Source organism: Bison bison, unplaced genomic scaffold (genome assembly GCF_000754665.1).
Source record: "Bison bison bison isolate TAMUID 2011002044 unplaced genomic scaffold, Bison_UMD1.0 scf7180017864328, whole genome shotgun sequence".
Taxonomy (NCBI): domain Eukaryota; kingdom Metazoa; phylum Chordata; class Mammalia; order Artiodactyla; family Bovidae; genus Bison; species Bison bison.
In genome coordinates, this window is record NW_011494900.1 from 4839557 (window position 1) to 4867526 (window position 27970).

Sequence of the window (27970 nt, forward strand, 5' to 3'; positions counted from 1 at the left end):
GTTCTGTGGAGACGCGGAGGAGCGAGTCACCGCGGCCTGAGGTGAGGAGGGGCCTTGGCCGGGTTGAAGGGCCGTGTAGCCGGAGGGTGAGGGCTGCGTGGGGGCGGCCGGGTCGGGGGACTTGAGGGGGCCATACTTCTCCGGGAGAGGGGCGCCCCGACAGCGCGCGCCCCAAACTTCTTGTTACCCCAGCCTGGAAATCCCCACATTCCTTTCTCTCCCTGTTCCCACATCTCCGAATTTGATCTCCACAAGTTTATCACCTAGATTTCCCAACGCTAAAAAAAGCCTCACTTACACACAAACACGCACACACACACACACACACACACCCCTTCTTAAGCCTCTAGTTTCCAACGCCTTTCTTGACTCTACCCCTTTTGGCTACCAAGTCCCCGGTTTCCCTCGGTTCCTCTTCTGTCTCCCTTAAATTCCATTAGCCCCGCACTTGACCCTTCATTTTCATCTCGGAGATTAATTTCCTTTTCATCATTGTAACGCCTCAACATTGCTGAAAGTTACACCGTGTACTAAAATTCCTCACTAATGCCTCTTTTCATCTTTTGATTGCTTACAGAGCCAGGCCCTAATGAACCCCACATATCACTGTATCCTAAAGGCGCCGGATTTAAAAAAAATTCTATCACCCCTCCCCCAAGTTTAAAGATCATTCCAAGCAGCAGAGTTCTGTTTTTCAGTATTTTTTCGAACTGAAAAAGAACAAAATCTCAGCTTAAAGATAAGACCTGCCACTTTTGTTCTTTTCTTCTTCCCATTTCGGTTTAATTTGTGTAGTATTGGGCATTTCAGCGATTATACTGCTTTAAAATAATTGTTAGGATGCCAGGATGAAATTCTAAAAGATTGGAGTGTTTGGTTTAGTCAGTACTGTAAACAAACCCTTTAGACTGTGTGACTGCCAGCTTCAAGTTGGAACAACTCTTAATTTGAAATTACTGACTCAGATCATCATATGAGCTATTCACCATTATCATAATTTCTTAAATTCATGTTAATTCCTATTTGAAGTATTTTTGAACTGTAAACTGGAATACTACAATTATAGAACCAACTTGCTATTAGGTTAAATTGTGCTTTCCAAATATTTCTCTTTGGGGACAATTTTGAATACTTGTTTTTAATCACAAGTGGAAGAAAAAATTACTGGATGGAGAAAGTGTCATAAAAGATGAATTTTGTGGTAGAATTTTTCCTTCATCCCAATTCTGTGTTATTGACTCTACATGTTTAATTTTCTCATAGGTAATTTAGAATATACATGGCTAATTTAATACATTTTCTTATGTACTGAAAAATGTGTTCAGTTATTTATGAATTACCATGTTTTCAATTTATTTAAAATTTTTCCAAGGGAATTTACATTTCAGTTAAATGTTAGGGTGGATGTCGATTGTCTTATACCCGTGAAATTGATGTTACAGTACACACACTTTATAAAGAAGGAAACTAAAGCTCAGTGTCCCTTTGAAACCTAGATCTGTAATTCCAAATCCTGCACTCGCAATCAGTCATTTTGTCATACTAACACGTTTCTCGTGGAGGGTCCACTGCTACAATTTGGTTTGGGAAGAACTCCCCAAAATTCCTCTGCAGGGAGGGTTTTTTTCCTCCCAGAAGCTATTTGAGAGCAGCTTATTTTAATGGGAGTCAGAATTCCCTGGCGCTAATACATTTGCAGTTTGGCTCTTAGAGAAGCATGGAATGTTCTCCCAGTCTTCTCCATTTCTTTGATTGCAAAGACATTTTGATCAGAGTTGAAGTTTCTACTGAGCTTTATTATTTTGCATAACAAGTACTAAGCACTTAGTTACTGTAGGAACTCAGAAAGGTGCATGAATTGTCTTTAGGACCTTCAAAGAGTTTACAGCAATTGGGTAGACATTTTGTGAAAAACAACAAGGATGCAAGGTAGTTTTAATTAAATGCAGAGTGATACAGAAGATGCTATAAATATCCAGATTAGGAAGTAATCATTTATGGGTTGAAATGATCAAAGGATTTACCAGAGGTCATCAACCTTGAAACCTGGGTAGGTGGTGGTTTAGTTGCTAAGTCCAACTCTTTCGACCCCGTGAACTGTAGTTCGCCAGGCTCTTGTCCAAGGGATTTTCCAGACAAGGATACTGGAGTGGGTGAAACCTAGGTAAGATTTAGATAAAGGGAAAAATGAAAGGAGCCCATTCCAAAGAGGGGTCAATGTAGAAAGGGTCAAAAATAATCAAGGTATAGTAATCATAGTAGTACAATGTGTGTGTAATCCTTATTTTGTGTCAGTCACTGTTTTGAACACTTTGCTTATATTAATTCATTTAATCTTCATAACCTTCTAAAGTAGATCTTATTATTTCCCTTTAATAAAGAAAGAAGCCAAGGCATAGAGAGCTTAATTAACTCACCTGGTGCCACAGGGCTATTAAGTGGTGGTTGTTATTGTTCATTCGCTAAGTCGGTTCCGACTCTTTGCAGACTCGTGAACTGCAGCAAGCCAGGCTTCCCTGTCCTTCACTATCTTCTAGAGTTTGCTCAAACTCATATCCATTGAGTCAATGATGCCATCCAACCATCTCATCCCCTGTCACCTCTTTCTCCTCTTGCCTTCAATCTTTCCTAGCAGCAGGGTCTTTTCCAGTGAGTCAGCTCTTCACATCAGGTGGCCTAAGTATTGGAGCTTCTGCTTCAGCATCAGTCCTTCCAATGAATATTAAGGGTTAATTTCCTTTAGGATGGACTGGTTTAATCTCCTTACTGTCCAAGAGACTCTCAAGAGTCTTCTCCAACACCACAGTTTGAAAGGATCAATTCTTCAGTGCTCAGCCTTCTTTATGGTCCAACTCTCACATCCATATATGACTTCTGGAAAAACCATGGCTTTGACTAGATGGACCTTTGTTAACAAAGTGAAGTCTTTGCTTTTTAATACACTGCTGAGGTTTGTCATGGCTTTTCTTCCAAGGACCCAGTGTCGTTTAATTTCATGTCTTCAGTCACTGTCTGTAGTGATTTTGGAGCCCAAGAAAATAAAATCTGTCACCGTTTCCACTTTTTCCCCATCTATTTGCCATGAAGTGATGGGACTGGATGCCATGGTCTTAGTTTTTGAATGTTGAGTTTTAAGCCAGCTTTTTCACTCTCACCTTCATCAGGAGGCTCTTTAGTTCCTCTTCGCTTTCTGCCATTGAAGTGGTATCTTCTGAGGTATATCCAGAATTTATACCTAGACATCCTGACTTCAGAATCTGAGCTCCTAAAACTGGTAAGTATACTGCCTCTTCATATAGTATATTTGAGTGACAGCTGGAATAATATGGCCATTCCAGGAGGTCTTTTAAAACCCACTCTTAATTGTCCACCATGTGCTTCAGAGGGCTTCCCTCTTGGTTCAGTGGTGAAGAATCCACTTGCCAATGCAGGAGATGTGAGTTCAATCCCTGGGTCTTGAAGATCTGCTGGAGAAGGAAATGGCAACCCACTCCAGTCTGCTTATCTGGAATATCCCATGGACAGAGGAACCTGGCAAGCTGCAGTCCATGAGGTTGCAAAAGAATCATACATGACTTAGCAGCTAAACAGCAACAGTCTGTGCTTTAAAGTATGTTAGATTCTCAGGATGTAAAAAATATAAACAAAAATTACAATGCAAATGCTGTGGATCCTGTTAGGGAACTGTATACAAGTGCTTTGGGAGTAAAGATGTTTATGGGAGTGGGGAGGAATTCCACAGAAGAGATAATGTTTCTTCTGAGTTATAAACAATACAAAGCAGAGTTTGGGGAAAGACATTTCTGGAGTCAAGGAATAGCATTTGTGGAAGCACACTCTGAAAAACATAGAGCTTGAGGGCAAAATCTGAGTAGAGGGTTTTGGTTTTTCTTAAGATGGACGTGAGTTTGGGTGAATTCCGGGAGATGGTGATGGACAGGGAGGCCTGGAGTGCTGCGATTCATGGGGTCGCAAAGAGTCGGACATGACTGAGCAACTGAACTGAACTGAAGAATAGATTTAAATATTAAAAAAGAGAAATTGGACAAGCACACTGGAACCAAATTTTCAAGTTCTTAAATAGCTAAAATATTGGGCATTATTATTCACCCTTTAAAAATCTATGAGGAAAAGAGTGACAAGTTTGAAATATGTTTAGAGATATTTCACCCATCAGTAATAATATTCAGAATGAGTTGGAGGGAAGAAAGAGACCAGAAGGAGGAAGGCAGTTTGTAAGAACTGAGGTGATCAGTGCCTGAATTAGTTGGTCATGGTAGAGGGTAGAAAAGAAAAAACAAGTGGGAAAGATTATGAAAGAAGATTGAATAAGATTTGTAACTGAGAATAGCTAGAATGTAATGGATAGGCAAGAGACAATGAGGGACCCTACTGTAGAAAATTCAAGAAGGATGTGTTTTTAGATGAGGATTCCCTGATAGCTCAGTTGGTAAAGAATCCACTTGCAATATTGGAGACCCGGGTTTGATTCCTGAGTCGGGAAGATACCTTGGAGAAGGGATAGGCTACCCACTCCAGTATTCTTGGGCTTCCCTTGTGGCTCAGCTGGTAAAGAATCCGCCTGTGATGCGGGAGACCTGGGTTCGATCCCTGGGTTGGAAGGATCCCCTGGAGAAGGGAAAGGCTACCCACTCCAGTATTCTGGCCTGGAGAATTCCATGGACTGTATAGTCCATGGGGTTGCAAAGAGTCGGACAGGACTGAGTGACTTTCAGAAAGCATTATGATTTTTCTTTTTTAAGTGGGTGCATTTATATATTTATGTGTGTGTTGAGTATGTATTTTTAGACATATTAAGCTTATTTGAGTTAACAGGCAGAATATCCAAGATGATGATATATAACTGAACTTAGAAGGAAGATCTCAGAATATTTGAAATTATTTTGTGTGAAGATAGCAGGTGAAGTTATACATTTTCAAAGAAGTTGGTATTTTAAAAGAAGAATAGATGTCAAATACTTTTGGGTACATTCATAGCCAGAAGATAAGACCTAGCAGAGAATGCTGTGAATGAGACAGTAAAGTGAATAAAGGAAAGAATTCAACCACTGATATGGTTACATAGAAACTGAGAGATATGAAAATTCAGGAAGCGGAGATAATGTGAAATGCTTCAGAATGTTTGTGATATTGTTAAAATGGCTATAGTTTATTTTTTATTGTATTTATCATATCTTAGTGCAATTTCATAAGAAATATTAGCTAGTTGACATGAGTAAGAGAGCTCCATCCCTTGAAATGTGGTATATTATGGATTATTGTTTTAAAGCTGAATGTATATATATCCATAGAAGGAGCTTCATTCCTTTCAGCACAATGAATCTGTTGCCCTGTGAAAATCTGACAGTTCTGCTTGTAAATTCTCATTTGCTTTTGACCCAAATTAACTAGTTTCACCATTTGCTGTAAGATAGATTGGTTTTATCATTACTTCTGAATAATGCATTTCATATTGGTCTTCTTAGCAGTCTGTTTTTGTTTGGATGCTCTGTGGCATGTGTTCCCCTATAGTAATAACTTGTAAAAGGCTTTCTCCAACTCTAAGGTCAAAAATATACTCCGTATTTTCTTCAGTAGTCCTACAATTTTGGTTTTGCATTTAGATCCTTAATCAATCTGGGATATATGCTCTTTATTTTTTCACTTGTGGAACCAGTTGTCTCAATGCTATTTATTGAATATTCCTCTATTTCCCCAGTGATATCAGTAGCTTTTTTCCCATAAAATATTAAATTCTTATATACACAGAAACAGACACATGCACACTTGTGTCTGTTTCTGGACTTTTTGTTTCTACGCCAATGCCATGTTTTACTTACTATAACTTTATAGTATGTCTTAATAGATGTAACATCAAGTTTCTGTTTCTTCTTTTTGAAAATTGGCTTCTGGCTGTTCTCTAATGTTTTATGTAAAATTTTAAGTTGGTTTGTAAAGTAAACCACATTGCAAGTTAAAATTGTATTGTATTAATATGTTTGTGAAGAACTGATGTGTCTATATGTGTGTATATATAATTTTTCTTTCCATGGTGTTTAGGTCTTACTAATGAACAATTTTTAGTAAAGTTTTGTAGTTTTCTCCATAAACTTCTTGCATTGCTCTGATTTTACTGTTTTGTCTAGATATATTTTATTATTTTAAATGCTCTTGTTAATAGGATTTTTGTTTTCTATTACATTTTCTAACGGGATATTGCCTGTGTATGGGAGAGGTATTTTTTTCATCATCTTTTTGTTCAACTGTTTTGTTATGCTCTCAGTGGTCCTAGTAGTTTGTTAATTGATTCCCTCTGTTTTCATATCATCTACAAGTTTTTCTTTTTCCATTTTTATATCTTATCAGTTTATAATTTTTTAAGTCTGCTATAACAATGTTGAATAAATGATGACTCAAAGCATCTTGTTTGAAGCCTGACTTCATAGGAATGCTTCTTTTTATCTTTAAATATGATGTTTACTATAGGTTTCTGATAAAGTACTGTGGCAGAAACAGCAAGAGCAACACTGCTAACAGCTGTTACTGTTTATTGAGTATGAGGCAAATGGATTCTAAACAGTCTGTGTGTGCTGACTTATTTACTCCTGACATTTCAGTAGGTGGTGGTATTATCCTCATTTTTATAGGTAGGGAAAATGAAATTTAGAGCTAATAAATAACTTGCTTAAGATGTTTTACAAAAAATAGAGGATCTAGAATTTTAACACAGGCAGTCTGATTATAGAGTCCATCCTCTTACCTATTTCATCAAGATAAATATCCGTCTCTTTCAGTTTTAGTTTTCAATACTTTGTTGTTATTTAAAAATTTTAAGTGAACAGTTGTTGAATAGTATGAGTTGCTTTTCAGGCATCTAGTGCAATGATTGTGTTGTTTTCTTTTTAATCTTTTAATAAATCTAGGGGATAGCATTGGCGTATTTTCTTGTGCTGAAAGATACTTGTGTTGTTTAGGCAGAATACTTCTTCAGTTCAGTCACTCAGTCATGTCCGACTCTTTGTGACCCCATGGACTGCAGCATGCCAAGTTTCCCTGTCCATCACCAACTCCCAGAGCTTGCACAAACTTATGTCCATGGAGTTGGTGATGCCATCCAACCATCTCATCATCTGTCGTCTCCTTCTCCTCCTCCCTTCAATCTTTCCCAGCATCAGGGTCTTTTCCAGTGAGTCAGTTCTTCATATCAGATGGCCAGAGTATTTGAGCTTTGGCTTTAGCATCAGTCCTTCCAATAAATATTCAGGATTGATTTCCTTTAGGATGGACTGGTTTGGTCTCCTTGCTGTCCGAGGAACTCATAGAGTCTTCTCCAACACCACAGTTCAAAAGCATCAATCCTTTGCTGCTCAGTTTTCTTTATTGTCTGACTCTTACATCCATACATGACTATTGGAAAAACCATGACTAGAGAGACCTTTGTCAGTAAGGTAATGTTTCTGCTTTTTAGTATGCTGTTTAGATTTGTCATAGCTTTTCTTCCAAGGAGCAAGCGTCCTTGAATTTCACAGTTGAGGTCACCATCAACAGTGATTTTGGAGCCCAACAAAATAAAATCTGTCACTGTTTCCATTGTTTCCACATCTGTTGGCCATTAAGTGAAGGGACCAGATATGATCTTTTTTTTGAATGTTGAGTTTTAAACCAGCTTTTCACTCTTCTCTTTCACTTTCCTCAAGAGGCTCTTAAGTTCCTCTTTGCTTTCTGCCATAAAGGTGGTGTCATCTGCTTATCTGAGGTTACTGATATTTCTTCCAGCAATCTTGATTCCAGCCGGTGCTTCATTTGTGTGGCATTTTGCATGATGTAATCCGCATATAAGTTAAATGACCAGGGTGAAAGTATACAGGCTTGACGTACTCCTTTCTCAATTTGGAACCAATTTGTTGTTCTATGTCCGGTTCTAACTATTGCCTCTTGGCTTGACCCACATACAGATTGTTCAGGAGGCAGATAAGGTGGTCTGGTATTCCCATCTCTTGAAGAATTTTTCACAATTTGTTGTGATCCACACAGACAAAGGCTTTAGTGTAGTCAATGAAGCAAAAATAGCTGTTTTTCTGGAATTCTCTTACTTTTTATATGATCCAGCGGATGTTAGCAATTTGATCTCTGGTTCCTCTGCCTTTTCTAAATCCAGCTTTAACATCTGGAAGTTCTCAGTTCACGTACTGGTGAAGCCTGGCTTGGAGAATTTTGAGCATTACTTTGCTAGCATGTGAGATGAGTGCAATTGAGTGGTAGTTTGAACATTCTTTGGCATTGCCTTTTTTGGGACTGGAATGAAAACTGAGCTTTTCCCGGCCTGTGGCCACTGCTGATTTTTCCAGATTTGCTGGCATATTGAGTACGGCACTTTCACAGCATCATTTTTTAGGACTTGAAATAGCTCAACTGGAATTGCATCACTTCCACTAGCTTTATTCATAGTGATGCATTGTAAGGCCCACTTGACTTTGCATTCCAGGATGTCTGGCTCTAGGTGAGGTGAGTGATCACACCATCATGGTTTCTAGGTCATTAAGATTTTTTTTGTATAGTTCTGTGTATTCTCGCCATCTCTTCTTAATATCTTCTGCTTCTGTTAGGTCCATACCATTTCTGTCCTTTATTATGCCCATCTTTGCATGAAATGTTCCCTTGGTATCTCTAATTCTTTTGAAGGGGATCTCTAGTCTTTCCCATTCTGTTGTTTTCCTCTATTTCTTTGCATTGATCACTAAGGAAGTCTTTCTTATCTCTCCTTGCTTTGGAACTCTGCATTCAAATGGGTATACCTTTCCTTTTCTCCTTTGCCTTTCACTTCTCTTCTTTACTCATCTTTTTGTAAGGCCTCCTCAGGCAACCATTTTGCCTTTTTGCATTTATTCTTCTTGGGGATGGTTTTGATCAACACTTCCTATACAATGTCATGAACTTCCGTCCATAGTTCTTCAGATGCTCTATCAGACCTAATCCCTTGAATCTATTTGTCACTTTCACTGTATAATAGTAAGGGATATGATTTAAGTCATATGTGAATGGTGTAGTGGTTTTCCCTACTTTCTTCAATTTAAGTCTGAATTTGGCAATAAGGGGTTCATGATCTGAGCTACAGTCAGCTCCTGGTCTTGTCTTTGCTGACTGTATAGAGCTTCTCCATCTTTGGCTGCAAAGAATATAATCAGTCTGATTTCAGTGTTGACCATCTGGTGATGTCCATGTGTAGAGTTGTTTCTTGTGTTGTTGGAAGAGAGTGTTTGCTATGACCTGTGTCTTCTCTTGACAGAACTCTGTTAGTGTTTGCCCTGCTTCATTTTGTACTCCAAGGCCAAATTTGCCTGTTATTCCAGGTTTTTCTTGATTTTCTACTTTTGCATTCCAGTCCACTATGGTGAAAAAGACATCTTTTTTTGGTGTTAGTTCTAAGAAGGTCTTTTAGGTCTTCATAGAAGGCAATTGCACCCCACTCCAGTACTCTTGCCTGGAAAATCCCATGGACGGAGGAGCCTGGTAGGCTGCAGTCCATGGGGTCACGAAGAGTCGGACACGACTGAGCGACTTCACTTCCACTTTTCACTTTCCTGCATTGGAGAAGGAAATGGCAACCCACTCCAGTGTTCTTGCCTGGAGAATCCCAGGGATGGCGGAGCCAGGCAGGCTGCTGTCTATGGGGTCGCACAGAGTCGGACACGACTGAAGCGACTTAGCAGCAGCAGCAGCAGCAGAACTGTTTAACTTCAGTTTCTTCGGCATTAGTGGTTGAGGCATAGACTTGGATTACTGTGATGTTGAATGGTTTGCCTTGGAAATGAACTGAGATCATTCTGTCATTTTTGAGATTGCATCCAACTGCTGCATTTCAGACTCTTTTGTTGACTCTGAGGGCTACTCCATTTCTTCTAAGGGATTCTTGCCCACAGTAGTAGATACAATGGCCATCTGAATTAAATTCACCCATTTCAGACCATATTTGTTCACTGATTCCTAAAATGTCGATGTTCACTCTTGCCATCTCCTGTTTGACCACTATCAGTGTACTTTGATTCATGAACCGAAGATTCCAGGTTCCTATGTAATATTGTTCTTCACAGCATCGGACTTTCATTCCATCACCAGTCGCATTCACAGGTGGGCATTGTTTTTGCTTTGGCTCCGTCTCTTCATTCTTTCTGGAGTTATTTTTCCTCTCTTCTGCAGTAGCATATTGGGCATCTATTGACCTGGGGCATTCATCTTTCAGTGTCGTATCTTTTTGCCTTTTCATACTGTTCATGGGGTTCTCAAGGCAAGAATGCTTAAGTGGTTTGCCATTCCCTTCTCCAGTGGACCACATTTTGTCAGAACTATCCATCGTGACCCATCTGTCTTGGGTGGCCCCACACGGCATGGCTCATAGTTTCATTGTTAGACAAGGCTGTGGTCCAAGTGATCAGTTTGGTTAGTTTTCTGTAATTGTTAGCATACAAAGAATAGTCATAATCGAGAGACTCAACACTTGGTGGTGAAAAGCAGTGATCTTGCAAGATGGGAAACAAGTGAGCCTGTGATTGAACTAGCTTACCACCTTGAGAGGGCTTCTCTGGTGGTGCAGTGGTAAATAATCCGCTTGCCAATGCAGGAGATGCAAGACATGCAGGTTTGAGATCCCCTGGAGAAGTAAATGGCATCCCACTCCAGTATTCTTTCCTGAAAAATTCCATGGACTGGGAAGCTTGTACATTCCAAAATAGCACAAAGTCAAGAGAAGAGAAATGTATGTTTACTCTTAAGAGTTTACTTTACATGAGGTGATAACAGTATCATATGCTGGAAGATTGTGATACGTTTAAGATGTATGAAAATGAAAATGTTAATCGCTCAGTCTGTCTCTGTGATCCCGTGGAACAATGTATATTATAAACCATGAAGCAACCTCTAAAATAACAAAACAAAAATTATAGATTATAAGTCAACCAAAGGTGACAAGTGAAAAACACACAGAAAAGCTCAGTTAACAAAAATAAGGACGGGACTTCCTTGGCAGTCCAGTGGTTAAGACTCTGTGCTTCCACTGCAGGAAGTACAGGTTCCATCCCTGGTCAGGGAATTAAGATCTTGCATACTGCACCCTGCAGCAAAAAAAAAAAAGAGAGAACAAAACCCAGGAAACAAATACATGCTGCTTACAAAACCAAAGCAAAACAAGCACCAGCAACAAAGAAGATAGTACTCTAAATATGAAGAGATAAACAGTCTAAACATAAAGGATGGGGAAAGAGACATCTATCAATAGTGCCCAAAAAGCCAAAATATTTACTCTGTGGCGCTGTAGGTAAAAAGCTGAGATATGTCAAGAACTATCAGCTGCCACCGGAAGTTTTGAATAGGTGAAGAAGAAATCTATCTAGAGTCTCAGAAGGACTTTTGATCTCCAGAATTTTAAGAGAATAAGTTTTTTTTAAGTTTGTGGTACTTTGTTACAACTGCCCTAGGAAACTAATACTTTCTTTGTGTCCGCAAAATAGAGTGTAAGCAAATGAGGCAGGATCTTGTATGTTTTGCTCCATTCTATATTCCTAGTATCTGGAATCATACTCAGCATCAGTTCAGTTCAGTCGCTCAGTTGTGTCCAACTCTTTGCGACCCCATGAATCACAGCATGCCAAGCCTCCCTGTCCATCATTTATTTGTTGAATGAATAAACTGAGTTCATTTTTGAAGCAGGTACATAACATATACTGCTGTAATAATATACATATGCTTTAATTCGGGGCTTCCCTGGTGGCTCAGTGGTACAAGAATCCTCCTGCTAATGCAGGAGACATGGTTTTGATCCCTGGGTCAGGAAGATCCCCTGGAGAAGGGAATGGCAACCCATTCCAGTATTCTTGCCTGGGAAATCCCATGGACAGAGGAGCCTGATGGGGTGGCAGAGTTGGACACGGCTTAATGACTAAACATCTTCTGCTTCATTGACTATGCTAAAGCCTTTGACTGTGTGGATCACAACAAACTGGAAAACTCTTCAAGAGATGGGAATACTGGACCACCTTACCTGCCTCTTGAGAAATCTGTTTGCAGGTTAAGAAGCAACAGTTAGAACCAGACATGAAACAACGAACAGGTTCCAAATTGTGATGGGAGTACATCCTGGCTGTATATTGTCACCCTGCTTATTTAACTTATATGCAGAGTACTTCATGCAAAATTCTGGACTGGATGAAGCACCAGCTGGAATCAAGATTGCCAGGAGAAATATCAATAACCTCAGATATGCAGATGACACCACCCCTTATGGCAGAAAGCAAAGAGGAACTAAAGAGCCTCTTTATGAAAGTGAAAGAAGAGAGTGAAAAAGTTGGCTTAAAGAAAGCTCAGCATCAAAAAATGAAGATCATGGCATCCAGTGCCATCACTTCATGGCAAATAGATGTGGAAACAATGGAAACAGTTATTTTCTTGAGCTCCAAAATCACTACATATGGTGGCCTCAGCCATGAAATTAAGACGCTTACTCCTTGGAAGAAAAGCTATGACAAACCTAGACAGCATATTAGAAAGTAGAGACATTACTTTACCGACAAAGGTCTAGTCATGGTTTTTCCAGTAGTCATGTATGGATGTGAGAGTTGGACCATAAAGAAAGCTGAGTGCCGAAGAATTGATGGCTTTTAAACTGTGGTGTTGGAGGACTCTTCAGTGTCCTTTGGACAGCAAGGAGATCCAACCAGTCAGTCCTAAAGGAAATCAATCCTAAATATTCATTGAAAGGACTGATGCTGAAGCTGAAGCTCCAATAATTTGGCCGCCTGGTGTGAAGAACTGACTCACTGGAAAAGACCCTCATGCTGGGAAAGATTGAGGGAAGGAGGAGAAGGGGATGACAGACGATGAGATGGTTGGATGGCATCACCAACTCGATGGACATGAGTTTGAGTAAGCTCTGAGAGTTGGTGATGGACAGGGAAACCTGGCTTGCTGCAGTCCATGGGGTCAGAAAGAGGCAGATGTGACTGAGCGACAACTAAACTGAACCATTCTGTCAGTTTTAAAACAGGATAATCCCTCAAATCAAAAAAGCAAGAGAATTCGAGAAAAACATCTACTTGTGCTTTATTGATTAAGCTGAAGCCTTTAACTCTGTGGATCACAACAAACTGTGGAAAATTCTTCAAGAGATGGGAATACGAGACCACTTACCTTCCTCCTGAGAAATCTGTATGTAGGTCAAGAAGCAGTAGTTAGAACCGGACACAGAACAATGAACTGAGACTTCTTGTTTCAGAGTTTTGTTATGAGACTATAGTGCGTAAATAGAAAGATTGCCCTTTTTCAGAACTATAAAGAACCTCTGTACAGTGTGAACAAGGTACTTGCTAGGGTAGTGGGTCAGGATGACATGACCACATAGTACTCTGCATGCAAACTCAGTTGCTGTGGTGTCCGACTCTTTGTGACCCTGTGTATTATAGCCCAGAGGCTTCTCTGTCCATGGGATTATCCAGGCAAGAATACTGGAGTGGGTTGCCATTTCCTCCTCCACAGCATCTTCCCAGCCCAGGGATTGAACCCACGTCTCCCACATTGGCAGGCAGATTCTTTACCACGGAGCCACCTGGGAATCCCCTAGTAGTACTCTACCAACATGCTCATATATATGTATTTTTTGTTCTGTTGCTTTGATGAACAGTTCAATGACATGGTAGATTTTTCTATTCTAGGACTATTCAAAGTTGGGAAGTGAAGGAGTAAAACAGGTAGAAAAAAGGGATCCTGCAACTAGTTCTTTTTTATAGCTTTACCTGAGACAGTCTAAAGAATTCACTATGAAATTGCTTTGTTATAGATTGACTATTACCTGGTTAGGGAATATAAAAGTGCAGTTAGTATTAATATTTCATAAAATAATACTGTGTTTCATGTGTAGTACTGTGAAGTTCTCATCAAGAAGTTAGTAATTTTATCTGGGAGAGATAAAACTTCCCAGTTTTAAAAAACACATTAAGTGGTTTTTAATTTAAATTTTATTTACTTTCTAGTACTGAAGCCACAGGGTACTAAGTTGGAAAGGTACAAAGACTGTACTGTATAGAGGTTCTCTCCCAGTCTAGTGTCTCAAACAGCCCGTGGCAGCTAGTATTTGAATTTTTATCCTTCCTGAGATATGTTATGCACATATTTAAATTAATATGTGTTTTGTCTTTTTTGCTGTGTCTTTGCCCATGAATAATAAATACACTGTTTATACTTTAGCAGTGTATTTTAGATACATTTCTATCTGCACACTTCTATATCTGTACATTTTTTATGACTACAGTATACTATATTTGTATATGTCATAGTGTACTAGTCCCTTATTCACAAACATTTAGGTTGCTCCTGCCTTTTCCTATTAAATTGAATGCTATAGTGAATAACTTTGTATATGTGTTGTTTTGCTTATATCCATAGGATACTGTAGTACAAGTAGAATAATTAGATTCAAACATGTGTACTTTAATTGTGATTGATAGAGCGACACTGGCCATACACCTTGTGTAGGTAGGGTTTTTGTTTTTAACTGAGGTCTAATGTACAAACAATGAAATTCATAATTTTAGGTGTAGAATGAGGGGAAGGCTATGCTAGTTTACACTGTAACTATCAGTGTAGAAGAATGCTTTTATGTCCTATTTCACAACACTTATTACTTTTTAGTTTTTAATTTTTTTGCCAGTGCTGAAGGTGAGAATATTGCAGTAATTTTGTTTGTTTACTATTTTTACGAAATACAACTTACATTCAGTGAAGTCCACAAATCATAGTATAGAGCTCACGGTCACTAACCCAGCACGTTCTCCCTGTCCTTGCACTGCCCTCCCCACAAAAGTAACCACTGTCAGGACCTAGCCCCATAGATTTAAGTTAGCCTGTTTTTGAACTTAATATAAAGGAAATCATATAGACCCTACTTTTATTGCATTTGGATTCTTCTGTATTATATGTGAAATTTAGTTATGTTGCTGTGAGTACCTTTAATTTATCCTTTTTCATTGCTGTGATTTAGTTAGTTGAATATACTGCAATTTATTCTACTGCTTATGGATTTTTGGTTTGGTTGCTTCTACTTTTCAACTTTTATGAATACAACTTCTGTGAAAATTCTTGTACATTTCTTGAAGAAATTTAGCACTCATTTCTTTTGCCTGGACGTGTTATCTGGATAGGTTTTGTTTGTTTTTAATTGAGGTCAATTTATAAGCAATAAAATGCACCAACTTTTAGTGTACAGTTATTTAGAAAGCAATTTCCCTTGGGTCTCTTGCATTTCTGCATGTCTTATGAGCAGTAGCTCTAGCTGCCTTTTCTTCCAGACTGTCTTTTCAAGGATATTGAAAGACAGAAATGGTATCTCTTCATAAAGCAAAGAGCAGGTTTCTGACAGCCGTGGAAAACAGATGCCATGTTTCCCTCCAAAGTAGAGGGCAAGTGTACTTGTGTGTGTGTGTGTGTGTGTGTGTGTGTGTGTGTGAGTTGCTCAGCCGTGTCTGACTCTTGGCAACCCCATGGACTATAGCCTGCCAGGCTTCTCCATCCATGGGATTTTCCATGCAAGAATACTGGAGTGGGTTGCTATTTCCTTCTCCAGCAGGTGTGCTTCCTGCCATTTTAAAAGATTCAGGTTTCCAATAAGCTTAGTCTTCCTCTCCTGGAACACAACCCTCTGTGCGTACAGGTGTTCCATGACACTTTTCACAGTGTTCTGTGAATTCGGGTTTGGGCAACTGGCACAGGAAAATGCTGTTAATTCTGACTGGTGTTCCTGGTATGAGTAATAAAATCATATGTAGCTGACTCAAGAGTCTCGTGTCTTCTGCCAGTATCCATGGAACTAGCAGGTTAACTTGTAAGCAGGATCAAATCTCAGAGCCTTCACAATTCTTGACACAATTTGGTAAATTTTGACAAATGTATAAAATCTTATCACCACCATAGTCAATTCATAGCACATTTCTGTCCCCACAAGCTCCTTTGTGCCCCTGTATATCTATTCCCCTTTCTCTAGTTTTGCCATTTGTTGAATTTCTCATACATAGAATTTTACATTGTATCAGTTCAGTTCACTTGCTTACTCATGTCCAACTCTTTGTGACCCCATGGACTGTAGCACGCCAGGCCTCCCTGTGCATCACCAACTTCCGGAGTTGACTCAAACTCATGTCAGTTGTGTCGGTGATGCCATCCAACCATCTGATCCTCTGTCATCCCCTTCTGTCCTCAATCTTTCTCAGCATCAGGGTCTTTTCAAATGAGTCAGTTCTTCGCGTCAGGTGGCCATAGTATTGGAGTTTCAGCTTCAGCATCAGTCCTTTCAATGAATATTCAGTACTTATTTCCTGTAGGATGGGCTGGTTTGATTTCCTTGCAGTCCAAGGGACTCCGAAGACTCTTCTTCAACACCACAGTTCAAAAGCATTACTTCTTTGGCACTCAGCTTTCTTTGTAGTCCAACTCACACATCCATACATGACTACTGGAAAAACCATAGTCTTGACTAGATGGACCTTTGTTGGCAAAGTAATGTCTCTGCTTTTTACTATGCCATCTATGTTTGTCATAGCTTTTCTTCCAAGGAGCAAGTGTCTTTTAATTTCATGGCTGCAGTCACCATCTGCAGTGATTTTGGAGCCCCCCAAAATAAACATCTGTCACTGTTTCCACATCTATTTCCCATGAAGTGATGGGACTGGATGCCATGATCTTAAGTTTTCTGAATGTTGAGCTTTAAGCCAACTTTTTCACTCTCCTTTTCCACTTTCATCAAGAGGCTCTTTAGTTCTTCTTTGCTTTCTATCATAAAGGTGGTGTCATCTGTATATCTGAAGTTGTTGATATTTTTCCTGGCAATCTTGATCCCAGCTTGTACTTTATCCAGCCCAGCGTTTCGCATGATGTACTCTGCATATAAGTTAAATAAGCAGGGTGACAATATATAGCCTTGATGTACTCCTTTCCCTATTTGGAATATAGCCTGTTTTGTATGGCTTGTTTCATTCAACATAGTGCTTTTGAGATTTGTTCATGCTCTTGCCTGTATCACTAGTTCGTCCCCTTTTATTGCTGAGTAGTATTCTATTGTATGGATATACTACTGTTTGAATATTTGTTTATCCTTTCACCAGTTGATTGACATTTAGATTGTTTCTAGTTTGGGGCTATTATAAGCAAAACTGCTATAGGTTTGGATATAAGTCTTCATGTGGACATTTATTTTTATTTCTCTTGGATACATTATTAGGAGTGGAAATGCTAAGTCTTATGATGTGCTTTTAATTCGTAAAGAACTGCCAAATTGTTTTCCAAAGTGTTTGTATCATCTTACATTCCCGTCTGGCTTGTTTTGTTTTTTTTTTTTTTAAACACAGGGTTATTGTTACCATCTTTCTAAATTCCATATATATGTGTTAGTATACTGTATTGGTGTTTTTCTTTCTGGCTTACTTCACTCTGTATAATAGGTTCCAGTTTGATCCATCTCATTAGAACTGATTCAAATGTATTCTTTTTAATGGCTGAGTAATACTCCATTGTGTATATGTACCACAGCTTTCTTATCCATTCATCTGCTGATGGGCATCTAGGTTGCTTCCATGTCCTGGCTATTATAAACAGTGCTGCGATGAACATTGGGGTACACGTGTCTCTTTCCCTTCTGGTTTCCTCAGTGTGTATGCCCAGCAGAGGGATTGCTGGATCATAAGGCAGTTCTATTTCCAGTTTTTTAAGGAATCTCCACACTGTTCTCCTTAGTGGCTGTACTAGTTTGCATTCCCACCAACAGTGTAAGAGAGTTCCCTTTTCTTCACACCCTCTCCAGCATTTATTGCTTGTAGACTTTTGGATCACAGCCATTCTGACTGGTGTGAAATGGTACCTCATAGTGGTTTTGATTTGCATTTCTCTGATAATGAGTGATGTTGAGCATCTTTTCATGTGTTTGTTAGCCATCTGTATGTCTTCTTTGGAGAAATGTCTATTTAGTTCTTTGGCCCATTTTTTGATTGGGTCATTTATTTTTCTGGAGTTGAGCTGTAGGAGTTGCTTGTATATTTTTGAGATTAGTTGTTTGTCAGTTGCTTCATTTGCTATTATTTTCTCCCATTCTGAAGGCTGTCTTTTCACCTTGCTTAGAGTTTCCTTTGTTGTGCAGAAGCTTTTAAGTTTAATTAGGTCCCATTTGTTTATTTTTGCTTTTATTTCCAATATTCTGGGAGGTGGGTCATAGAGGATCCTGCTGTGATGTATGTCGGAGAGTGTTTTGCCTATGTTCTCCTCTAGGAGTTTTATAGTTTCTGGTCTTACATTGAGATCTTTAATCCATTTTGAGTTTATTTTTGTGTAAGGTGTTAGAAAGTGTTCTAGTTTCATTCTTCTACAAGTGGTTGACCAGAGTTCCCAGCACCACTTGTTAAAGAGATTGTCTTTAATCCATTGTATATTCTTGCCTCCTTTGTCAAAGATAAGGTGTCCATATGTGCGTGGATTTATCTCTGGGCTTTCTATTTTGTTCCATTGATCAATATTTCTGTCTTTGTGCCAGTACCATACTGTCTTGATAACTGTGGCTTTGTAATAGAGCCTGAAGTCAGGTAGGTTGATTCCTCCAGTTCCATTCTTCTTTCTCAAGATAGCTTTGGCTATTCGAGGTTTTTTGTATTTCCATACAAATTGTGAAATTATTTGTTCTAGCTCTGTGAAGAATACCGTTGGCAGCTTGATAGGGATTGCATTGAATCCCTTGTTGTCTGGCTTGTTTTAATTTGTATCTCATTATGAGTGAGGTTGAAAGTATCATTTCATATGTTTGAGTTACTTGTATTTCCTTCTCTATAAATTGCCTGTTTGGCTCATCTTGCATGTTTTCTTCTAAACAGGGAAGGTGAGGTGTTGGAATTTTTGTAATGATTTGTAGGCATTCTTCATATATTGGGATAATTTTGGTCAGGCTATGAATTACAAGTTTATTTTTTCCTGTTTGGCTATTATCTTTTGAACTTAACAATGGAGAGGTTTTGCCATGTAGAAATTTGTCTCTCTGAACTCTTCAGTCTCACAGAATATTTACTAGCAATGTAAGACTTCATAATATAGAAACAGGATTGCTCTTTTAATTGACCTTAAAGTATAAATTGGGCTTCCCTGGTGGCTTAGTCAGTAAAGAATCTGCATGCAATGCAGACCTGGGTTTAATCCCTGGGGCCAGAAGATCCCCTGGAGAAGGAAATGGCAACCTACTCCGGTATTCTTGCCTGGGAAATCTCATGGACACAGGAGCCTAGTGGCTCCAGTCCATGGGGTCACAAGAGTTGGACATGACTTAGTAACTAAAAACACCAAAGTATAAAGTATGTTTCCCAGCTGTATTTTATGTAGCCATAACATTAGGGGGAATAAAGAAAAATATTCTGAAGAGTTCAGTTTGTTTTCTGCATTCTCACAAGAATTTTACCACCTTTCAGAAAACAACTATACAATGGAAACAAAAGAGCTTTAGAACTTGTGTCTTTATTATGCATAGTAAGAGTAAAAATATTTAAAATAATATTGCATGTGTCTTTTACAGAAATATCTATGCAAGATGTTCACATTGCAAACTTGGATAGTGCAAGCCTTGTTTATTTTCCTCACCACTGAATCTATAGGTAAGGTTCATGAGATATCCTACTTCCCGATCCCACAAATTAGGTTTGTGTATTGCTGAATAATTATATAATTATGCTTACATATTTATTCATTAGGATCATTATTGAAACAACGATGTTGCCTTAAAAATGGACTCAAGTTAAAATGCTCTTGACAAAGTATAATTTGTATAATTTGAGTTGAAGCACTCAGTAATCCTAAATCTTGTTCAGCTGTACTAACAGTAAGTTTAATATTGAGAAGGAAAAAAGGGAATTTTGTTAATTTTTTTAAATAAAGAAACAGAATCAGGTTTGTTAACTTTTAGCACTTCACTCCTTAATAGCCAAAGATGTCACTGAGCAGCAGTGAGATTGTGATACCAGAAGAAAGATCACTTAGAGCAGTACTGCTCCAACTGGTCCACAGCCTGAGAACTGGTTATTATTGGTCCATAATGAGTTGAGTACAGAAATTAAGAATAAATGTTTAGAAACGCTTTTAACAGTTTGACATAGCCATTATATCTATGGCTATGTGATCAATGGATTTGCCTCATCAAATGTAAAACAAAAGTATATGTCTGTAAAGGATTGGGTGAAGAAAACCTAAACTGATCCTTCACCCCAGATAATTTGAGAAGCATTGCTCTAAGTCAAACCCTCTTCAAATTCAAGAACACAGCCTCTTTTTAAACACTGGAAATGATACAAACCTTAAGCTGAAATTTTTTCTCATTTAAAAGTCTTTCCTTAGTCTTAAACCCAAATTTTCTTCCTTGTAACTTTTCTCATTAATCTTAAAAATGCTTCTGTTGTAGGTCCACTTTCCTTTTCCACTGTTCAAGTCTTCAAGTATTGAAGAAATGCTTTTTAACCCCTCTCTTGCCCAAATTAAATTTACCTAGTTATCGTAATTATTCTTTGTAGGACTTGACTTCCAATCTGTATGCACTGATTACTCTCCTGACTCTTCCCTTGATTTTCCATATCATATTTAACATATAATACCATCCCACTTAATTCTAGTTAACAACAATGAAACTTTAGCCATCACTTAATCTGTGTCTCGGTTTCATGATCTGTAAGATGGGGATAGTAATGTCTCTAACTTCTAGGATTATTGTGAGATTTAAATGAGTTAATACACAGAAGGCATTTGAGCAGTACCTGGCCCATAGTATGCTTTATAAAAAGGAATGTAATAATGTATTTATTATTAAGGTTTGAATAAAATGCACTTAAGGAAAAAATATATCAGAACTTGACATATTCTAAGTATAGTGATTTTATTATTTACTTTTGAAGGATCATTTTTATTAAAGCAGCATAATTTTTTGCCAGTTAAGATACACTGTAGTTTTATGTTAAGCCATCTACCAGTCACTGAAAATTCTCAGATTGTTTTCACATCAATTACTTTTAAGCCATTTCCCCTTCACTCTATATTTGTTTATCAACCTAAATAGAAGATGATTTTGCCAAATTTATTAGCCTATCAGTCTAGTCCTTAAGCATAATTTTGAATCCTGACATTATCCAAATTGTGGGCAATCCATTATAATCTTTTGCTGATTTGTTAAGTGTGTGTGTCTGTTTTCCCCCTAAGTTGTTGATAAAAAGGTTGAAAATAACAGGACTATATTATCTGTTGCTGCCAGACAGATTACTCTAAAGCTTCATGCCTTAAAATGGCATTACTTATTATTTCTCATGGTTTATGTGTGACAGGCTCAGTCAGACACACAGATTCTTCTTTTCTCTGTGATATCTGGGCCTCAGCTAGAATATTCAGAGATGAGTAGCTGGAATCATCTGAAGTCTCATTCACTTATTATGTCTGGTGTTGATGCTGGCTGTAGATTCAGGGCTTTGGGGCTCTTGGCTACACCACCACATGTGGTCTGTCCTTGCGGCCTTGGCTTCCTTACATGTGGCTGGGTTCCATGGCAAATGTCGCAAGAGAAAAAGAGAGCTAGTCAGAAGTTGTATTTTTTTATGGTCTAGCTTTGGAAGTCACTTAGCACACTCTATTGGCTGGGGCAGGCATAAGCACCCTTAAAGATCTGAGAGCAAAAGGGAAACATAGATCTCATTTCTTTGGAGGAGTATTAGTCACTTTGTAAGATGAGCATGTTGAATGGGATACATTTATAAGTATGACCTTCTTTGGAAAGTACAGTCTACCCCAAGGTTTGAGGGGAGGCACTTCAGCATACTCCTTTAGCCTCCCTCTCATTGACTCTTTTTAGTCAGTGATTTTTTTTATATGTAGGTAATCAATCAAGTGAAAATGTTTTAGTTTGAAGTTACAAAATATCTGTTTTTATAGATCAAGAGTAGTAAAAAATCAGCCTGCTGCTGCTGCTAAGTCGCTTCAGTCGAGTCCGACTCTGTGCGACCCCATAGACGGCAGCCCACCAGGCTCCCCCGTCCCTGGGATTCTCCAAACAAGAATACTGGAGTGGGTTGCCATTTAAATCAGTCTAGTAACCCTGTAAAAGTAGGTTTCATTTGGCACAGGATGGTTTCAGTGAGCCTGTGCTTCATTTCGAAAACTGGAACATTTGCCTGTTTCTAGCATTTCTTATTCTGTGTGATAAAAAATTGTTATTTAGTCTCTGGCTATATCTCATGTTCTTTAGTACTCTGAAGTATATTTCCTAGGTAAGGTTCCTTTTCATTATTAAAGAGAAAGTCAAACAGGAATGATTTTACCAAGGAACAAAGTGCGATTGGAGGAGTTTTAAGGACTTGCTCATTGTCACAGGGTAACTTACTAGTCTGTCACAGGATGGACATTGACAGGAGCTTGTGCGCTAGGACTTGCCACAGCCATGCATCAGTAATGGAAGGCCACTCAAACAGGCTGCTGCATAAGCTTTGAAACAAACATTTTGACTCTGGGCCTTATGAGCTTAATGACAGATATGGAATAAGAAGTTAATTGTTTAGTTTTTAAAAGTACTTTTATCCTTTGTGCAGTCTAGCCTGGGACCAAGTTGAGAATTGGAAGAATCTGTCTGATATTTGAGATTTACTCCATAAAAGTATCTCAGCGTTCTTTATAAAATAAACGATTGAAGTAAATTCTCTCCAAGGTTTTTGTCAGTTTTTTGATTCTCTGGTTCTATACATCTTTTACCTTAACTGCTAGAACCAGTCACCTCTGAGAGACCTTTCCAAAGTCAGTGTGACTAGATTACTTGTCTCTGGATAGCAGTAGTAATGATGATTTGTTGTTGTTTAGTCACTAAGTCATATCCGACTCTTTTGCAATGCCAGGGACGGTAGCCCACCAGGCTCTTCTGTCCATGGGATTTCCTGGGCAAGAATACTAAACTGGGTTGCCATTTCCTTCTCCAGGGGATCCTCTCGACCCAGGGAGCAAAGCTGCATCTCCTGCACTGGCAGGTAGATTCTTCACCACTGAGACACCAGGGAAGCCAAGCAGTGGTGACAGGCTACCATTTATTGGAGGCCTTTTGAAGACCAGGCATTGTAGTAGATTCTTTCCATTAATAATATCTGATCTCAATAAACTTTCAAGATAGCCATTATTATCTTCATTTTCCAAGTGAATAAATTAAAGCTGTTAGAATTTCAAATTCCATTGATAGATGGGATTCACTCAAGAAAGCTGCCTTAAGTTTCTAGATAGTGAGAATAGAGAAGGAGGATAGAATCATGTCAAGTATTGAGCATTTTATCTTGATGGTAATAGGTAGGAACTAAGTAATTTAAAATAGGTAAATGGCATAATCATTTTTGAACAGTAACTTCGGGAGCTGTATGTTTAAGATAAACTAGAAGGAGGTCAGATTGTGGTATAATACGATAGCCTGAGTGCCAGCAGCCAAAATAGGGTTGATGAGAAGAGGTTGCTATACGTACTAAGAATATAGAAACAAAAAGACCGAGGGAGTGTGGAAGGAGGCTAATTAGAGAGTGAGGACTGCAAGGTTATCTGGCCTAGGCGACCGGATGGGAGTAGTGTCTCAGCAGCAATAGGGAAGTGAGAAGAAGAAAAAATAAGTTTGAAGGGACTGTGATACATAGTCTATGCCCAACCAGTAATACTGAAGAAGCTGAACAGTTCTGTGAAGACCTACAAGACCTTCTAGAACTAACACCAAAAAAAGATGCCCTTTTCATTATAGGGGACTAGAATGCAAAAGGAGGAAGTCAAGAAACACCTGGAGTAACAAGCAAATTTGGCCTTGCAGTACAGAATGAAGCAGGGCAAAGGCTAACAGAGTTTTGCCAAGAGTACACCCTGGTCATAGCAAACACCGTCTTCCAACAACACAAGAGAAGACTCTACACATGGACATCACCAGATGGTCAGTAGTGAAATCAGATTGATTATATTCTTTGCAGCCAAACATGGAGAAGCTCTATACAGTCAGCAAAAACAAGACTGGAAGCTGACTGTGGCTAAGATCATGCACACTCCTTATTGTCAAATTCAGACTTAAATTGAAGAAAGTATGGAACACCACTAGACCCTTCAGGTATGACCTAAATCAAATCCCTTAAGATTATACAGTGGAAGTGACAAATAGATTCAAGAGATTAGATCTGATAGAGTGCCTGATGAACTATGGATGGAGGTTCATGACACAGTACAGGAGGCATTGATCAAGACTATCCCCAAGAAAAAGAAATGCAAAAAGGCAAAATGGTTGTCTGAAGAGGCCTTACAAACAGGTATGAAAAGAAGAGAAGTGAAAGGCAAAGGAGGAAAGGAAAGATACACCCATTTGAATGCAGAGTTTCAAAGAATATCAAGGAGAGATAAGAAAGCCTTCCTCAGTGATCAATGCAAAGAAATAGAGGAAAACAATAGAATGAAAAAGACTAGAGATTTCCTCAAGAAAATTAGAGATACTAAGGGAATTTTCAGGCAAAGATGGGCACAATAAAGGACAGAAATGGTATGGACCTAACAGAAGCAGAAGATATTAAGAAGAGGTGGCAAGAATACACAGAAGAACTGTACAAAAAAGATCTTCATGACCCAGATAATCATGATGATGTGATCACTCACCTAGAGCCAGACATCCTGAAATGCAAAGTCAAGTGGGCCTTAGGAAGCATCACTACAAACAAAGCTAGTGGAGGTGACAGAATTCCAGTTGAGCTATTTCAAATCCTGAAAGATGATGCTGTTAAAGTGCTGCACTCTATATGCCAGCAAATTTGGAAAACTCAGCAGTGGCCACAGGACTGGAAAAGGTCAGTTTTCATTCCAATCCCAAAGAAAGGCAATGCCAAAGAATGCTCAAACTACTGCACAATTGCACTCATCTCACATGTTAGCAAAGTAATGCTCAAAATTCTCCAAGCCAGGCTTCACCAGTACGTGAACTGAGAACTTCCAAATGTTCAAGCTGGATTTAGAAAAGGCAGAGGAACCAGAGATCAAATTGCCAACACCGCTGGATCATTGAAAAAGCAAGAGAGTTCCAGAAAAACATTTATTTCTGCTTTATTGACTATGTCAAAGCCTTTGACTGTGTGGATCACAACAAATTGTGAAAAATTCTTCAAGAGAAGGGTATACCAAACCACCTGACCTGCCTCCTGACCAATCTGTATGCAGGTCAAGAAGCAACAGTTAGAACTGGACATGGACGACAGACTGGTTACAGATCGGGAAAGGAGTACGTCAAGGCTGTATACTGTCACCCTGCTTAGGCTGGATGAAGCACAAGCTGGAATCAAGATTGCCAGGAGAAATACCAATAATCTCAGATACTGCAGAAAGTGAAGAGGAACTAAAGAGCCTCTTGATGAAAGTGAAAGAGGAGAGTGAAGAAGTTGGCTTAAAGCTCAACATTCAGAAAACTAAGATCATGGCATCCAGTCCCATCACTTCAGGGCAAATAGATGGGGAAACAGTGGAAACAGTGACAGACTTTTTTTTCGGGAGCTCCAAAATCACTACAATGGTGACTGCAGCCATGAAATTAAAAGATGCTTGCTCCTTGGAAGAAAAGCTATGACCAACCTAGACAGCTTATTGAGAAGCAGAGACGTTACTTTGCCAACAAAGATCCATCTACTCAAAGCTGTGGTTTTTCCAGTAGTCATGTATGGATGTGAGAGTTGGACTATAAAGAAAGCTGAGTGCCAAAGAATTGATGCTTTTGAACTGTGCGTGTTGGAGAAGACTCTTGAGAGTCCCATGAACTGCAAGGAGATCCAACCAGTCCATCCAAAAGGAAATCAGGCCTCAATATTCATTGGAAGGAATGATGCTGAAGCTGAAACTCCAGTATTTTGGCCACCTGATGCCAAGAACTGACTCATTTGAAAAGACCCTGATGCTGGGAAAGATTGAAGATGAGAGGAGAAGGGGACAATAGAGGATGTGATGGTTGGGTGGCATCACCAACTCGATGAACATGAGTTTGAGTAAACTCCAGGAATTGGTGATGGACAGGAAAGCCTGGCATGGTGCAGTCCATGGGGTCACAAAGAGTTGGACATGACTGAGTGACTGAATTGAACTATGATACATATAATTTTAGACATGTTCATTTTAAAGTACTTATGAAATATCTTGTAAGCCACTGAAAACAGGAAATTAGAGTCAGAAAGAGGGGTTTATGTGTCATCAACATGGAGTAGGTCATAGGAATTTATTTTTTTATATAATTTGGTTCTTTGTTTTTTAATATGAGATTATATCCCATTACTTATTGTTAAAACCAGTATATTTGGTTGTATTATTTTACTCTTCCTGTCTTTATTTTGCTACACTCTTGCTCTTTACTTTTTGTCTGATTTTGATGTATGAACAACATATACTGTCTTTGCATGTCCCCATCTGCACCCTCAAAGGCATTCAGGACTGGTGAGAAGCAGAGACCATCGCCTGTCTTCTGGTGGGTCTATTTAGACACTGAGTGTGAGTTGAGAAACAGAATTGGTGGCAGAGCAAATATGAATCACCCTGCAGGCAAACTATTTCCTAAAGCAAGGTAGAATGTTATAAAAAGGGCTGAAATTTGCATAGGTCTTTTTTATTTTGGTAAAATCCAGTTCCATTTGCCATGTAATTGATATAATTCTTTTCAAATTTAGACATTAAATTCTGGTGATACTAACTTTCACTGTGTTTCTTCTTTTTCTGTGTCTTTAGAGATATTTTAATGATGATTGAGGAACTGTACTGATATAGAATGTCATTTTGTACCAGAAAAATTCAGTCTGTTCTTACATTTTCTGTTATTATTCCTTTCCAGGTGAACTTATAGTTCCATGTGCTCATATCCACCCTGAATCTTCAGTTGTACAACTTGGTTCGAATTTCACGGCAGTTTGTGTGCTAAAGGAAAAATGTATGGATGATTATCATGTGACTGCTAATGACATTTTCTGGAAAACAGGCCGTGTACCTGTTCCTTATGAACAATATAGTGTCATAAACAGAACAGCATCTAGTGTCACATTTCCAAATATAACTTTAATAAATGCTCTGCTCACTTGCAACATTCGTATGTTTGGACAGATTAATCGGAGTGTTTATGGAATCAGAATCATTTCAGGCTGTAAGTTTTGTTTTACTTTATTTCAGACTTTGTCATGACTGTTGAATTATATCTTTAATGTCCATTGTCTTTTGGTCTTTTTGAAATGCAGTAACTGTCAGCTCAGTGAGTTTTGAACTGTTTTTTCTTTTTAATGTTTAAAAAAAAATAAGCTTAGAAGTAGAACTGCATTTGCATTACAAATATATAAAAGCCTAAGGAGTAACACAAGTTTAATATTTTTCCTGAAAGTCAAGCATCTGTCAGCTTTCCAGAAAAATACTTTGGCAAGATATACCCACCAAAAATGTTGAGTTGAAATCTGTGACTGAGCTCATAGTAACTTTCAATATCCCTTAGTTGTGGAGAAAATACAGTGTAAAGCAATTATCTGAAGAAAGTGAATCAATACTGGAGAATGCTTTTATGTTGAAGTAGACAAATAAATTTACTATGATCCAAGAATGGATTGCCAAATTTGTGGATCGTCTAACACTATAATTTTAGCATTTGCTTTCTCTCCAGCAGAGTTTGGGAAGGGAGAGATATAAATGAGTCATTTTTGCTTCTATTTACTTGCCTCTTACTAACATTTAAGTATTAGTTTCTAAAATACACTTGAGAAGTCAGTTGATAATGCTTTCCAGCTATAAATGAAAGTTGACTTTGTGTAGAAAGTTAACTTGAAACATACCTATTAATGACAAGTATGATAGAAAATGTATGTTACTATCTAAAATGTTTGAATTTACTTAGAAAAGAAATTAGTTTTTTAGTCACCAGTTTTTCATT

The 27970-nt window shown here is 38.5% G+C and overlaps 1 protein-coding gene across 2 annotated transcripts in view; it reads left to right on the plus strand.

The window, feature by feature from the left end:
• Nucleotides 1–27970, plus strand: part of IL6ST (interleukin 6 signal transducer) — a 61862-nt gene continuing 33892 nt past the window's right edge. The window contains exons 1-4 of one of the 2 annotated variants that reach the window (XM_010853502.1): nt 1–41; nt 3165–3274; nt 19583–19661; nt 26894–27199. In XM_010853502.1, the coding sequence (XP_010851804.1) occupies nt 19598–19661; nt 26894–27199 (370 nt within the window). In that variant the 5' untranslated portion in view covers nt 1–41; nt 3165–3274; nt 19583–19597. The remainder of the gene's footprint in view (nt 42–3164; nt 3275–19582; nt 19662–26893; nt 27200–27970) is intronic. The other variant, XM_010853501.1, reaches the window with a different exon arrangement.